The sequence below is a fragment of the Cricetulus griseus genome, chromosome 8 (genome assembly GCF_003668045.3).
Source record: "Cricetulus griseus strain 17A/GY chromosome 8, alternate assembly CriGri-PICRH-1.0, whole genome shotgun sequence".
Classification (NCBI taxonomy): Eukaryota; Metazoa; Chordata; class Mammalia; order Rodentia; family Cricetidae; genus Cricetulus; species Cricetulus griseus.
The window spans coordinates 26,470,390-26,484,889 of record NC_048601.1 but is presented as its reverse complement, the minus strand read 5'-3'; the positions used below and the strand labels follow the sequence as shown (position 1 = coordinate 26,484,889).

Sequence of the window (14,500 nt, the reverse complement as noted above, 5' to 3'; positions counted from 1 at the left end):
TCAAAATAATAAAAGTACCTTAAATTTCTTACACTTGAACACACACCTGGCTCTAGCCGAGGTAAGAGAAAGTTCAACAGGAAAAGGAGGGAAGACAAATAACACAGAATTTTTAATAAAACCTCAAGAAATCATTTTTTTATATTTACATAAAATTATATAATACATACAAGTACATGTGTACATACCTTATACACACACACACACACACACGCACGCACGCACGCACGCGCGCGCACACGCGCGCGCGCGGTGAAAGATCTTAAATGAAGTTTGCCACTTAGACCGACAATGTTCTTCACAAGAGCCACAGAGTAACAAAAACCCCAGCACCCAGTATGAAAAACTTCCCTGTGAGTGTGGTTCGTCAGGGGAGTCCAGGTGACTCCCAAACAATCCAAGCTATTGCTGTTGTCCTTGGTTGCCTCTCAGAGGTTGAAGTGTTTTGTTTTGTTTTTTAACATTTTTAGGTTTATTTGTTTATTATGTATACAGCATCTGTTTGTATGCCTGCAGGCCAGAAGAGGGCACCAGATCTCATTACAGATGGTTGTGAGCCACCATGTGGTTGCTGGGAATTGAACTCAGGTCCTCCTGGAAGAACAGCCAATGCTCATAACCTTTAGCCATCTCTCCAGCCCATGAAGGAACGTTCTTATGGCTGAAGACACCACTACTTAGGACACAGAACCTAGAGGATTCAAATTAGATCCCACCTGGAAGCTCCTTCCTGAGGTCTAGCCATCACAGTATTAGAAAACACTAAGCAAGCCACTGAGGGAAAGAAACAATGAATAGTCCGACCCAGCTGTGATGCCTATGAACCACACTGACTGTGGATGACTATGAACAAAGACTGCCATGGCAAGATGTTCCTAAAGGTATAATACTGGCACTCATATCTGGGTGATAACCAACAGCTGTCTAATTTTACTTAAGGCCTGATCAGCAGGAAGGTAACCATCCTTAGTATTGGAAAGCCAACCAACTAGGGGCTAGTGAAGTCATGGATCTTAGGGGACTTACTACCCCCACTTTACTAGACCAGCATAATTCCCAACTGCACTCCAAACATATCCATATAGCCACAGATAAGTGTAGCTGTCACCCCTCATTGAAGGAGCTTCTCTTTCTAGCAAACAGAGACCATTACAGGAAACCACACCTGGTCACAATGCAGAGATCAACAGATGGTGGGGAGCCCAGTCTCGATGGAGAAAGACAGCCACAACTCCTGACGTAAGGTTCAGAAAACATCAAAGAGGGGGCAGAAAGACTGTGAGAGCCAGAGGAGCAGGAGTTCTGTGGTTAAGATTATGTTTACTAGAAATGACAGGGAAACTACACTCCTGATACCTCAACAGTATGGCTACCTAAACAAGACTTAAACAATGACATCACGGATAGTCATGCCAATTGGATAGGGGAAACTTCACAAGATCCCAAAGGAACTGCAGACAAATAATGACTGCTGAGGGAAAGAGAATTAGACTTCCCCAGGGATGAGTCCCCTGATGAATTATCCAATACAGTGGTCAGCCCTGAAATTAAATATATACAAATACCATCAAATAGACTCACAGTTATATATTTATATTTACACACATGAATATACTTATAAATAACAATAATAAAGAAAAAGAGGCCATCAACTTGAGGGGGAGTCATAGAAGGGGTTGAAGGAAAGGGGAAATGTGATTTAATTAATTTTGATTTTAGATGTTGTAAATTAGAATAAAAATAACACCAATTACACACACACACACACCAGCCAGGGCTATGTAGACAGATTGTCTCAAAAAAAGAAAGAAAGAAAGAAAGAAAGGAAGGAAGGAAGGAAGGAAGGAAGGAAGGAAGGAAGGAAGGGAAGGAAGGAAGACATTCTAGACCTAGAAAACATTAGTTTTCTAGAAAATGAGCAGGCAGTGGTGCTAACAACTGGGAACTTCATATCTGAAGAGTATGAAAGATAGTATTTTGATTTTCAGCTTGATACAATGAAAAGCATCCTTTATGATCAATTCTTTTTATCACAACTTGGATTAAAGGGAAAAAGCTTTAATAACTGGAAGATGAGCATGATACCTGACAAAGATTTGCAAAGAGTAATTCAGAAGAGACCCCTTCTTACCATTGCCTGAAAGCCATGGCTACCACCGAGGTCGACATAGACAGCATCTTTGTCATACAGCACACCCCCAACTCCAGAGAGAGGTGCATAGACCAGCTTCTCCTTCTCATTCAAACAGCGCTTCTTTTGCTGTTCCGGAAGAGCACAGGGGTCGGGGAGAAAACTGACATCGCTGACAACAAAATCTCCTACGCCTAGAACACAGAACACAGGAAGTCAAGCATTCACAAAACAAGTGTCAACTGTTGGAAAAAACATTCCTGCATCTGAAGGCTTAGGGCATGACGCGGAAAGGCACCACAGATAGCTAGACAGTATCTGCAGCCACTCAACACTTTTGGCAGATGATACATAACTGGGTTATTTCTAAAACCTACAAAACATGGCTCTGCCTTGTTTGGTAATTTTTTAATGCCGCAGAGGAACAAAAACATCTCAAGAGGTCAATAAATACAGCTTGCTTTACAGTAAGAGAATACCTGGCATGTGAATCTGACTGTTATTTTTCAAGTAGGCTCCTCGTAAATAACCATATAGAGACACCTTTCGGTCACACTTGACATTTGTGCGGATGTCCTCGGGGTTTGTCAGATCTTCCATCCTAGAAAAATAAAATACAATCACATGGCAGGAAGGAATATAAAAAGTACTTCCACTGCTTGTCATGTGGTGACCACTCTTGTCCATGGGCTGGGAGCTCAGTCTCAGGCACCACAAGAACAAGACGTGCTCCTTAAGCACAACATTTATAAAAGTATGAAAAACAGAAATAAGGAAGCATGGTTCACCGTGTTCCAGGGGACACTGAGCAAAACCATGACTGCTTCCAACTGGCTCCATAGGAAAATACACTCCACAAGAAGGGAAATGATATCCTTTTTGGGTCAGGAAAGAGCACAAAACATGAGTTAAGATTAACCTCCTGGCTGAGCTTCTCTGGTTTAGCCTAGATTCCTCTAAGGAAGGTATTCTAGGCTGAGAAAACAAAACACAAGTAAAACAAAGGTATTGAGTGACTGGTTCTCTGGGCACAAGAACATCACCTCTGATACCTCAAAATTTTTCCATTTTTCTGTTATCCAGTTAGTTTGGTTTTGTTATTGTTTGTTATTTCTGTTTTTTGAGACAGGGTCTTTCTGTGTGTAACTCTAGTTGTCCTGAATTCACTCTGTAGACCAGGTGGCTTCGAACTCAGAACTCAAGAGATCCACCCGCCTCTGCCTTCTGAGTGCTGGGATTAAAGGTGTGTGCCACCAACACCTGGCTTTGTTTTGTTTATAAAAAAATAAGAAGTAAGGAAAGGAGGGAAGGAGGGAGGGAGGAAAAGAGAGGGGGAGGGAGGGGTAGAGAGGGAGGAAGGGAGGGAGGGAGGGAGGGAGGGAGGAAGGAAGGAAGGAAGGAAGGAAGGAAGGAAGGAAGTCAGGCACTGGTGATGCAAGCCTTTAATCCCTGAGCTCCAACACAGATGTAGGTGGATCTGAGTTCATGGCCAGGCAGGTCTACAGAAAGAGTTTCAGGATAGCCAGAGCTAAACAGAAACCCTGTCTCCAAAAACAAACAAACAAACAAACAAAAAAGAAAGAAAAGAAAATGCTGGGAATCAGTCAGAGGCTTTGTGCAAGCCCTCTATGCACTGAGCTATACCCTAGCCCTTAGCTTCACTGTAAATATTTTATAATTATTCACCCTGGAAAGCACAGCATCTTCCAGTGACTATACATAATAGGCACTATCACTGATCTTTCTCAAACCTAAAACATTTGAAAAGAAATACACAGACCAGGAAGAAAAGACTCTCACACTTATATTTTACCTGTCTGCCAGGATGTAAGGATGAGAAGTTTGCCATGTGAGAGGCCTAAACTTCATAACTGTAATAAATCGGCCCAAGTTATGAATCTCTTGGTTCTGATACTCTCCATGTACCATTCCAGAAAGGTAGAACAGCTTGGCACCCTAAACATCAAAAAGAAAAAAAGTAAAAGTCAACATCAATTAAACACCTGGCTGCCTTCATCAAGACTTGTCATGTGAGGGTCTCACCAAGGCAAAACCCCTCTCAGTTAACACTGGCATCTGTGGATCCTGAGCAGAGAAAGGACTTTATGACCAATGGGCCACAGCAGTACCAGAAGGAGAAACAGCAGGCCCTGGACTAGCAGAAAATTCTGAGGCATTAAACCATGACCAACAGAGGGTACACTGTCTCAAATATGTGTACAGAAGCAAATAAGATACACCAAGAGACCCAGATAAAGCCCAGATGGAGGAAACAGGCCAAGGACTAGAACACATGCATACAGGAAAACCCTAGAGATGTAATGAAGAGCTCTTCATTCTGGCTACATTAAAGGATTACAAGTAACAGGACTCAATAATAATTTTTCTTCCTACCGGGTATACTTCAGTCCAGAATCTATGCTTTAACCGCTTCTTTGTCTTCTTGAGTTGCTTGTTATGCTTGAAGGAGTCTAGATGAGTGAGAACTCCCATAATTTTAGGAAAGCCATGTACTTGACAGATGTTTAGAAACTCAAATGTCTCCATTTCAAACCCAAAGCTGGCATCTATAAGCATTAGCACCTAAAAACAGAACACAATTTCTCACAGAAGGCATGAAAATACTCCACCCAGACCAAGAGTAAGCAAGTTATGGCCCATGGGTCAAATCAAGACACACACATTTGCTTAAATATTCAAAAGAATGCCACACACATCTCCATTAATATTCATGCTCTCAAAACTACAAAACCATTAGTATTTCAGTCATTTTAAAAACATAAGGCTTAGCAAGCTTATATTAAGTTGTACTAAAAGTAATACTTCATTAATAAGCCCCAAATTTAACAATATGTCTTTAATATCAGTAATATTAATATCAGTAATATAAGTTTGTTGGGACTACAGAGAGAGATGGCTCAACAGTTGGAGCACTTGTCCTTGCAGAGGACCCAGGTTAAATTCCCAGCACCACATGGTAGCTCACAACCATCTATAACTCCAGTTCTGGGTATCAGACAACCTCTTCTGACTTCCGCAGGCACAAGCATGCACATGGTACACAGACTCATTCATATGCAAGCAAACCATTCGTTTACATATGCTAAAACAGATAAATCTTTAAAAAAATGTAATCAGGACAGGCTGATAACTTTTATATCTTTGGATTGTTTCTGGTCCAAAGGACAAAAATCTGTAGCTCTTTGACATCTAGTTAAATTAAATACACACACAGACAGACACATAATCCAGGATATCTGTTATCCAGTCATGCTAGGTTAAGAGACAGCTAAAAAAAAAAAAAAAAAAAAAAAAAAAAAAGTAATGACCACCACCAGTTCCCAAACTCAATTCAGGCTCCATGTTTTTCTTGTGCTTAGTACTATATAGGTTACCATGGACAAACCCTGACCGCTTCACCTATCATAATGATGAAGAATGGAATTTTGTGAAATTTACAAACTGCTTGGAATGGGAGGGGTCATCAAGTGTCTTACCCAGCTATGAACCCCACGAGCCACAAGGACGACCTGCCAGTCAAGTTATGTTCACCACTCAAATGACCATTACAGTGGTAACCAACTGCTTTCTGATTGAATCAGAGGCTTGTTCCACAGAACTCCTGCCTAACATTGTAAACCTGGTCAAGAGCCTGTGGCTGGGGAGGTCATAGCTCTAAAGGAATCTACTACTGGCGTTTTGCTAAAAGAAGTGTCAGACTGCCTTCCTTCTAAATGATTATGTTTAGCCAGGCATGGTAATGAACACCTTTAATCCAAGACCTGGGAGACAGAGACTGGCAGATCTCTGAGTTTGAGGCTAGACTGGTTTACACAGGCTAGCACACAGGGCTCATAGTGAGACCCTGTATCAGAAGTCAAAAACAAAACAAATTCTTGAGATTCTTTTTGCAATGGGTGGTAGTTATTACAGATTCACTGCTAGTCAAAGTGCTAAGAATAATGACTGTAGAGTGCTTGGCCCTAAACAGGACATTGGTACCACTGTATGACCCTCTCCATGACTCGGCAATACTGCAGAAGACAGGGTGAAATGAATGTCAAAAGCCAGAAGACGGGGAAGAGTGCACTCAAGAGCTCACTGTATCTGTGACTACCCGGACAAGATTGAGTCTATCACCATTCTCTCATGCATGGGGTTCCACCCCACACTGAGGCTCTGCAGTTAATGGATACTGGGAGGGGCATCAGTGATAAATTGCCAGTGTTCCAATATATAATCAAACTCACATAAGCAGTCATAATTAAACACAGTGAGTCAAATAAATCACTAACTAGATAAATATAAGGACATCAGCCAAGCATGGTAGAGCACACCTTTAATCCTAGCACTCAGGACACACACAGGCAGGTGGATTTCTGAGTTTAAGGCCAAGTTGGTGTACAGGGAGAGTTTCAGGACAGCCAGAGCTACATAGAGAAATCTTGTCTCAGAGAGAGAGAGAGAGAGAGAGAGACAGAGAGAGACAGAGAGAGAGAGAGAGAGAGAGAGAGTGAGAGTGAGTGAGTTCACTCCAAGATAAATGAGTTAGCTGATGGGAATCTCGATTTCATCTTATGTAAAGTACACGTAATACCTGAATGAGCACATTGGTGGTTATGTGAGCTAAACTCAGAAAAAGCTACTTATGTATAGTGCCTAGAAAGACTTCAAGAAATGGCAGGCATTGTGCAAGCAAACATGCATATGCATGCATGTATTGATATAATCATGCAGTGTGTATTCATATATTAATTTTGTCCATTATTTTCTCGACCCTATGGTTTTATCTAGGTTTTACAATGTGCTCATCATGCACATTCATTTTTAGGATGCTAACAGTATCATCATTTCAACCACTTCTACTCTATCTTTCCTTAATAATCACAGTGTTTCCCTGCAAGTGAAATAAACAACCCATCCCACCGTCACACTCTCACTCTCCATTGTGACCCCAGGCCACCCTCACTACTTACCAGATCTGCTACTTTAGCTAGATCAATCATTACATTGATGTCACAACCACATTCAATAATGGTAAGTCTGCGCTTTTTACCTGTAAGTACAAAGATGAAAATTTTACCTTTTAAAAATCTTGAAAATGCTCTATTGTTAACTCTGTAATGATCATGTTTTTACCTTCACTCATACACCTCTATAAAAATGTAACAGTTCAAATTTTTGTGGCCTAAACTATCAAACTAGTATCAATTCCATCCTGGTTTCCTTGCATTGGTCTCTCCTAAATTTTAAAATACACCAACTGCACCCAGATAAATAAGTGTGTTAAAAAATGTACAATCCTAGATGGAATTTATAATGACCATGATCCCGCTGAGCCACAAGCCACTCTCTTTATCTCCATCAAATTGTTCTATACTCTCAATACGGCTAAAACATCATCAAACCTCATCATCAAACAGGATGTTCATGGGATAGTCATATGTTTACTACTATAAACATTAATAAACCAAAATGTTCGTGGAACAGTAACTTTCCCAGTTAAGGATAAGGATAATGGTTAAGGATATCCCAAAAATAAAGCAATGTCCTACCCCATCACTATTGTAACAGGGCCCTTCCATCTCTACCATTACCATTTGGGGAACTGACTTTATTTTCCCTCACTTAAGCACAGAAATCCTAATCCCAGCACTCAGGAGCCGGAGACAGGTGCATCTCTTTGAGTTCAAGGTCAGCCTGGCCTATATAGCATGTTCCAGGGGAGCCAGGGGTATACAGAGAGACCCTGCTTCAAAAACAGAAACAAAACGTACAAATTCTCCTAAGAGTAGCTTAGAGAAGAAAAGCAGATGTGCGTGGTACACGGGAGCTAACTTACTGTGAAATGAATGTGCTCACAATGACGAGACCAGTGCTAAGCCATTCCAAGAAACACACTTGGCAAAGTCAACCAGTCAGACTAAGGTGGTATACATCAACATTGTTATGTCTAAGAAGTTACCTTTGAAGTTACAGGCAACTCAGTAAAAGCAATTATAATTGGCAATACAATGAAACATGTTGGTATTATATTTTCTGTTTGAGCAAACAAAACTCAGGTATGTTATCCTTCAGGCGACAATACTTGACAAACCAGCTCCAAGGCAGCACTCCTTACCTGACACAATTGTCACAGGGCCTCTGATCTCAGTCAACTTCTGTCTGGTAAAATTCCGAATGAGGCACCTTATCAAAGTGCTCTTTCCAACTTTTGGAGGCCCCATCACCACCACCACTATTGGTGGGGGTTCTAGCGGAGTTCGATCAACCACTGGGATGTGATGCTTTTTTGTCTTTAAATCCTGAGTCCTATTTAAAAAAAAAAAAAGTTTACTTCCAGAACACAAAAGACCTTAACATATTAAAGTTAGATTTTATAGAGAATAGTTAATACAAGGATACAATTAACTTTAATTGGTTAACTTCTAACTGCCCCCTAGTCCAAAATCTATTCTTCAGTAAAGATAAAACAGATGACTAAAAAATAAAGCTGTTAATCAAACACATCATAAATCAAACTGATTTGACCTTAAGAGAATAAAAAACAAAGATACAGACAGTATATAATACAGGTAGAGGTATAGACAATAAAGTAAATGTTCTATCAATCAACTGGCTATTTAATTTGTGCCTTGGACCTGTTTTCTTATCCACAGAATTGGATAAGAATAACTCCTAACCTCCCAATGCTGTTGAAAGAATTTAATTCAAACTGGGCAATGGTAGCACACGCCTTTATTCCCAGCACTTGGGAAATGGGCAGGTGAATCGCTGTGAGTTTGAGGTCAGCCTGGACTACATAGTGGGTTCCAAGAAAGTCAGGACTACACAGAGAAACCCTGTCTTGAAAGCAAAACAAACAAAAAACTTAATTCAGTAATATTTAAAGGAAACTGCTGGATAGATAAAATGTCTCCCTAAATACAGCTATTTTAGCACTTTACATTAAATGAGGAATATGGGGGCACCACCACACATACTGCCCTGGAGATATTTAAAATTTACACATTTTTTTCTGTGAACTGATATAAATTCTTTTCCCTTGGGGAGGAGGGGGACAAACAAAGGGCAGATTTTGGAGGCAAAATCCTTCTTTGGCTGGAGTTCTAAAATGTTAGGAAAAGCACTATGGCACGCCTAGGTCCTTCAGATCTGAATTAGACTCACAAAACCAAATGCCATCTGAGAGAGGCTCCTACCACTCAACAAAACGGAAGAACCACCAACCCCAGCTAACCACACCTGTGAAAGGACCGAGCCATCCGCACAGCAGACTGCACTGCAAAAGCTTTAGGGTTTCTCTTTCGGGCATCCTCTTCATCTCCGCGCTGTAGATCCTGCAGGTAGCGTTTCTTTTTCTTCTCAGCTTTAGGCCCACTGTGCTTCTTTCTGTGTTTCTTGTGGTCCTTGGCTTCCATGGTGGCTATTTATCGACTATAAATAAGTCTTAACCTATATGGAACAGGGTGGCATGGCGTGGGAAATATTATAATCGGGGCAACATGGGGGGGCAGTAAATTTCATTTGTTTATGAAGTAATGATATCTTTGCTCTCTGTATAGAGGTAGAAGCTGCTTAACCATCTTCTTCAAATTCATTTCCTTCTTATGCCATAAAGTAGAAGAGTTACCGGCAACGATATTATCCTTTTTATTATGTTTTATGTATCTTAAAACCATCGGCAGTGTTCACTTTTGTGATGACTGAAATATACCCTATCTATGGTTCTCAATACAGTAATCATCAACTACACGTGGTTACAGAGAAATTCAAACGCACCTTGAGAAACTGAAAAGCAACCTTAAATTTTAATTAATTTTTAAACAGTCATATGTGGCAAGTGCCTACTATTCCGAACAACTCAAGCCTAGCCATTCACTGAACTAAGTGGCTTTCTAATTTAAACGAAAACGAATATAAAAGTTTAAAGCACCACGACAGTGCTGGACAGACCCGTCTCGCAGCAACCGGAGGAAGCACATTTTTTCCCCTCACTTGTGCTCTCCTCTTTTTGCTCGGAAAAGCAAACCCAACAACAGAGCAGGGTAGGACCTAGGTCTCCTGCTGGGAGGACCCCTCCCGCCACATCTCCTCCGGGTCCGGCACGCCCCGCACTCCCCCGAGCACCTCTCCGGCGGCCGGGAAACTTGCCTTCCAGCCCAGATGCGCGGCTGGGGAACTGCCTGCCAGAGGCTTGAGCACCGACCTCGCGGGGAACCAGACTGACGGCGGAGGACCGCGGTGCTAGCAGGGTCGCCAAACCCCACAGCCACAACTGCTCCGGCCGGCAAGCACGACACCGGAAGCGGAAGCTGTCCTTTGCACACACTCGCCGGAGGGAAACAAACAGAAGAGAAAGAGAGATCCGCAGAGGGACGACTTTCAGGGGAAAGCCGGAAATAGGCTCTTGATTGGCTGAGGGTGTGCGCAGGTGCAGCTGCAGGTTTCGCGCTGGCTCCGCGCTCCTACAAGTTTCTCGGGTAAATCTTCCCCGCTCCTGCCGCAGATAGTGTCGAACCCGGATCCTCACCCGGAGCGACCCAGCTGCAGGACTCTGGCAGAGGAGAGCTGCGCACGCTGACTCACGCCAGGGGTCCGGGCGGCTTGAGAACTAGAGGAAAGCCAGAGGGCCCTGGACTCACCGCCAGTCCCAACTTGAAAGCTCAGATCCCCACTGCCCAGGGCTGGTCCAACAGGCTAGGGCTCAGTTATAAAATCAGCACTGAGCGTGCTTAGATTCCTCAGCTCTCTAGTGCTCTGGCGTGCCAAGACCGACCAGGAACAAACCGTGCTTCTCCATGCTCCTGGACAGGGCTTTTTATAAAGAAACACAGCCTTTTTTTTTACATTCTCTTTGTGCCCAGCCTTGTAATCCCAGGACACCTTCCAGCCCCCCTGAAGAAAAGCCCATGAACCCCCCAGTCGCAGGTAATTACTATAACTATGCCGGACCCAAAACGCAGCTCCTATCTCAAGAAGAATAAGAAATACTGCGCCAAGCATGAGTGGCTGTGGCCTGGGAATATTGATTTAGGTCCCCAACAAATAACATGTCCACACAAAACACAGCTCTCACCTCAAGGGCAACAAGAGCTTATTGCTCAACCGAATAGTGACAATGGGCTACGAACATGGATTCAAGTTGCCTCAAAATACCACGTTTTTGTACCTTTACATAGCATTAGCAACACAAAACATACTTAAAGGTTCATATGGAAATCATGAAACAAAATCAAAGATTTAACGATTTACAGTCTGTAAGGTTTGCACTTTCTGATCCTTTGACCACTATCAAGCAGCAATGCCCCGATTTCAGCAGGAAGTAGTTATAGGAAAGATTCTCTTGAGTTCCAGATCAGCCTGGTCCACAGAGCAAGTTCAGGACAGCCAGGGCTACATAAAGAAATCCTGTCTCGAAAAACCAAAAACCAAACAAACAAAAAGAGCAAAACAAACAAAAAACCTCTGGACACTTTATCTTCTCGTTTTGCAAATCCTTTTAAAAGTCATTGTGCACTAAAAATTATGACTTATCCATACTCTTCCCAGGACTTTTTTTTTTTTTAATCATGAATAGACTTTAGATTTTGTCAAAGGCTTTTTTGGTATCAGCCAAGACAATCGTGTTATTTCTGTCTTTGGGAACATTTATGTGGGGTATTACATTATCAGTTTGTGTATAGTGAACCGTCTCAGCGTCAGCCAAATAAAACCAACTTGTTGATAGTGAATGATCTGGTTTGGGGAGGTGGTCTGTGTCTGTGTAACTTTTGGTGATTTCCTATTTGTATACAATGTACTCTGATTATGTACACCAACCCCGTGATGTTCTAATGCCCCCTTCCCCTCCTACTGAATCCTTTCTTCCTCACAACCCCTCCTCCTTTTATGCTGTGTTTTTGCAGGACCTACAAAGGTGGTCACAGTTTCCATGCATTTATCCTTCTCTTTGGTCCATTGTATTCCTTCCCATATCTTCTGTAGGAACCGCTGCTGATTATATGATTAAAGCAGTGGAGGAAGGTTCATCCCAAGCTGGCAGCCAATCCTCCTCCCGTACTTTGGAGGCATGAAGGGTGCAATGGTGGCAAGGCTGTGGATTCTTGCTCTAGAGGAGCCACTCAGGTGAGGCAATGCGTGGCAGAGTTAAGACTCCCTGCAAGGGGCACTGAGAGACCACTGCGTGAAGGAGGTAAAGCTGGATCACAGTGGAGACTCCAAGATGGGACATGTCAAAGCACAGAGGCATCTGCCAAGGAGAACAGGAAATGCAGCCAGCCCAAGAGAAAGAGATAATGTTGAAAGCAACAAAGCAAGAGTGGCAAAGCTATCCGAATCCTTTAAAATTGAAGTCCCAGATACTGGACACACAGAGCTATAGGATTTGGGGTTTGCCCTACTTGTTTTGGTTTTGCTTCAGTCTAGTATTTCCTCATTATGTGCCCATTTCTCACTTCTGAAAGGGAATGTATATTCTGTGTCATTATAGGTTGGAAGTATGGGATTTGGTCTGTTTTAGTTTTTAATCTATAGGGCGGTCACACATAAGAGATTGCCTTAAGTCTCAAAAGAAACTTTGCCTATTTGAATCGTGTGGTTGTTAAAGACTATGGGGTCTTTTGAAATTAGACAGAATGCATTTTGTAACATCATGAAATAGCCAAATGCCTATAGGATCTAAGAGCCAAACATGCTCATGTGTTTGAACAGTTGGTCCACAGTTGGTTCAGTTTGGGTTGTCCAGGCACAGAAAATGAAACACCATGTTCTCTCCTATGTGGGCCATAGCTTCAAAACTTCTGTTATATGTATTTAATTTGAAGTATATGTTGTGGTGATAAATTGTTTATGGTTTAATAAAGCTACTGAAGATCAGAGAAGCAAAGCAGCAAGCCACTAGCTCTTACCTCTGCCTCGGGCCGAAAAGGCTGCCCTGTCCCCAGTGTGGCTAGAGAATAAATCTCTGAGACTGAATACTTGAATGCCCCACTACTGCCTTATATACCTCTCTAGAGCTGGGACTAAAGGAGTGGGATGCCAAGTGCTGAGATCTCTTTTGTGTGAGCTCTGTTTTAAGATTGATTCACTCCAATGCAACCCTGAGTGGCTCTGAACTCCTCACAGAATCCATATGACTTTGTCTCCTGAATCCTGGGATTAAAGCTGTGTGCCACCACTGCCCAGCTTTTATAGCTAGTGTGGCTGGTGGAATTAAAAGTGTGTATCACCATTGCCTGGCTTTATGGCTGTGGCTAGCTTTGCATTTTGATCTCTAGTGGCTTTGATAAATCATAAACAATATATCACTACAACACATGAAAGCCAGGAATCTACTCATAGGCCATAGTAAGATTAGATCCTTAATGTACAGGGGGTACATAGATGTATTACTTAATATATGTATAATAGCTATACTACTTAATTTTCTATTGTTATGCTGAAATTCCATGACCAGAGGCAACTTAAAAAGATTTTACTTTGGCTTGTAGCTGCAGGAGACTAGGATCCACAGTAACCAGGAAATCATGCTGGTAGGAACAGTGGTTAAGAGATCACATCTTCTGCACACAGGAAACAAAGACCAGTTAGTGGGGCACTGTAGTAAGTCTTTCTCTGTACCGCCAGCTGTAGGAAGCCGGTTCCTGCATTATCCATTACTATAATAGGTGCCGGAAGACACCAAGTTGTAAATTACTTCACAGGCGCTGGGTAATCTCCTTTCCTTTGATCTCTGCCTATCCCGTGGCTCATTTTTGCCTGAGGAGCTGAAGCCATTCATAGGGTAACACGTCCCAGGCGGCTGGTCAGCCTTTATAAGGGATGGTTTTCTTGGTTTTAGTGTCTCCGCTCAGTCTCTGCTCTGGGAAGCTTATGCTCTCCTCTCAAGATGCATTAAAGCTTGTCTGCAGAAGGATCCGAGTGTCCCGTGCATGATTTCTTGCTGGCGAGAAATACAGAGCATGCGCGGGACATATGGTGCCGAAACCCGGGAACATATGAACATCTCCAGCACCGCGGAGATTACCCAGCGCCTGTGAAGTAATTTACAACTTGGTGTCTTCCGGCACCTATTATAGTAATGGATAATGCAGGAACCGGCTTCCTACATATCCCCCTTTTTTTATTAATTAATGAAAAGGCTTTATATTATAACAAGCAAATAGGTCACCCATATGTTGAGGGATAGAGGCAGGGGTTGTACCTTCCCAAAATCAAACATTAAGACTGTGTACGGGAGTCACCATCAGGCTGTTAGCTTGACCCGAAGTACTCTCGACCTGTCCTCTGCCGTTTTTCTGGGAAAGGGATTCTCGGGGCAGGTAACCCTTATGCAGGTCAACGTACCTCCCAGAGAAGCCTGCATAA

At 42.5% G+C, this 14,500-nt stretch overlaps 1 protein-coding gene across 1 annotated transcript in view; it reads right to left on the bottom strand.

Annotated features, from left to right (window-relative positions):
* The window catches only part of Bms1 (BMS1 ribosome biogenesis factor), a 39,081-nt gene extending 28,632 nt beyond the window's left edge, over positions 1-10,449 (bottom strand). Inside the window, exons 1-8 of the mRNA XM_027429251.2 lie at positions 10,286-10,449; positions 9,377-9,586; positions 8,253-8,443; positions 7,108-7,187; positions 4,526-4,714; positions 3,945-4,087; positions 2,611-2,732; positions 2,132-2,325 (exon numbers count right to left, since the gene is read on the bottom strand). Coding sequence (XP_027285052.1) covers positions 2,132-2,325; positions 2,611-2,732; positions 3,945-4,087; positions 4,526-4,714; positions 7,108-7,187; positions 8,253-8,443; positions 9,377-9,552 — 1,095 coding nt within the window. The 5' untranslated portion in view covers positions 9,553-9,586; positions 10,286-10,449. The remainder of the gene's footprint in view (positions 1-2,131; positions 2,326-2,610; positions 2,733-3,944; positions 4,088-4,525; positions 4,715-7,107; positions 7,188-8,252; positions 8,444-9,376; positions 9,587-10,285) is intronic.
* Positions 10,450-14,500: the final 4,051 nt, after the last annotated feature.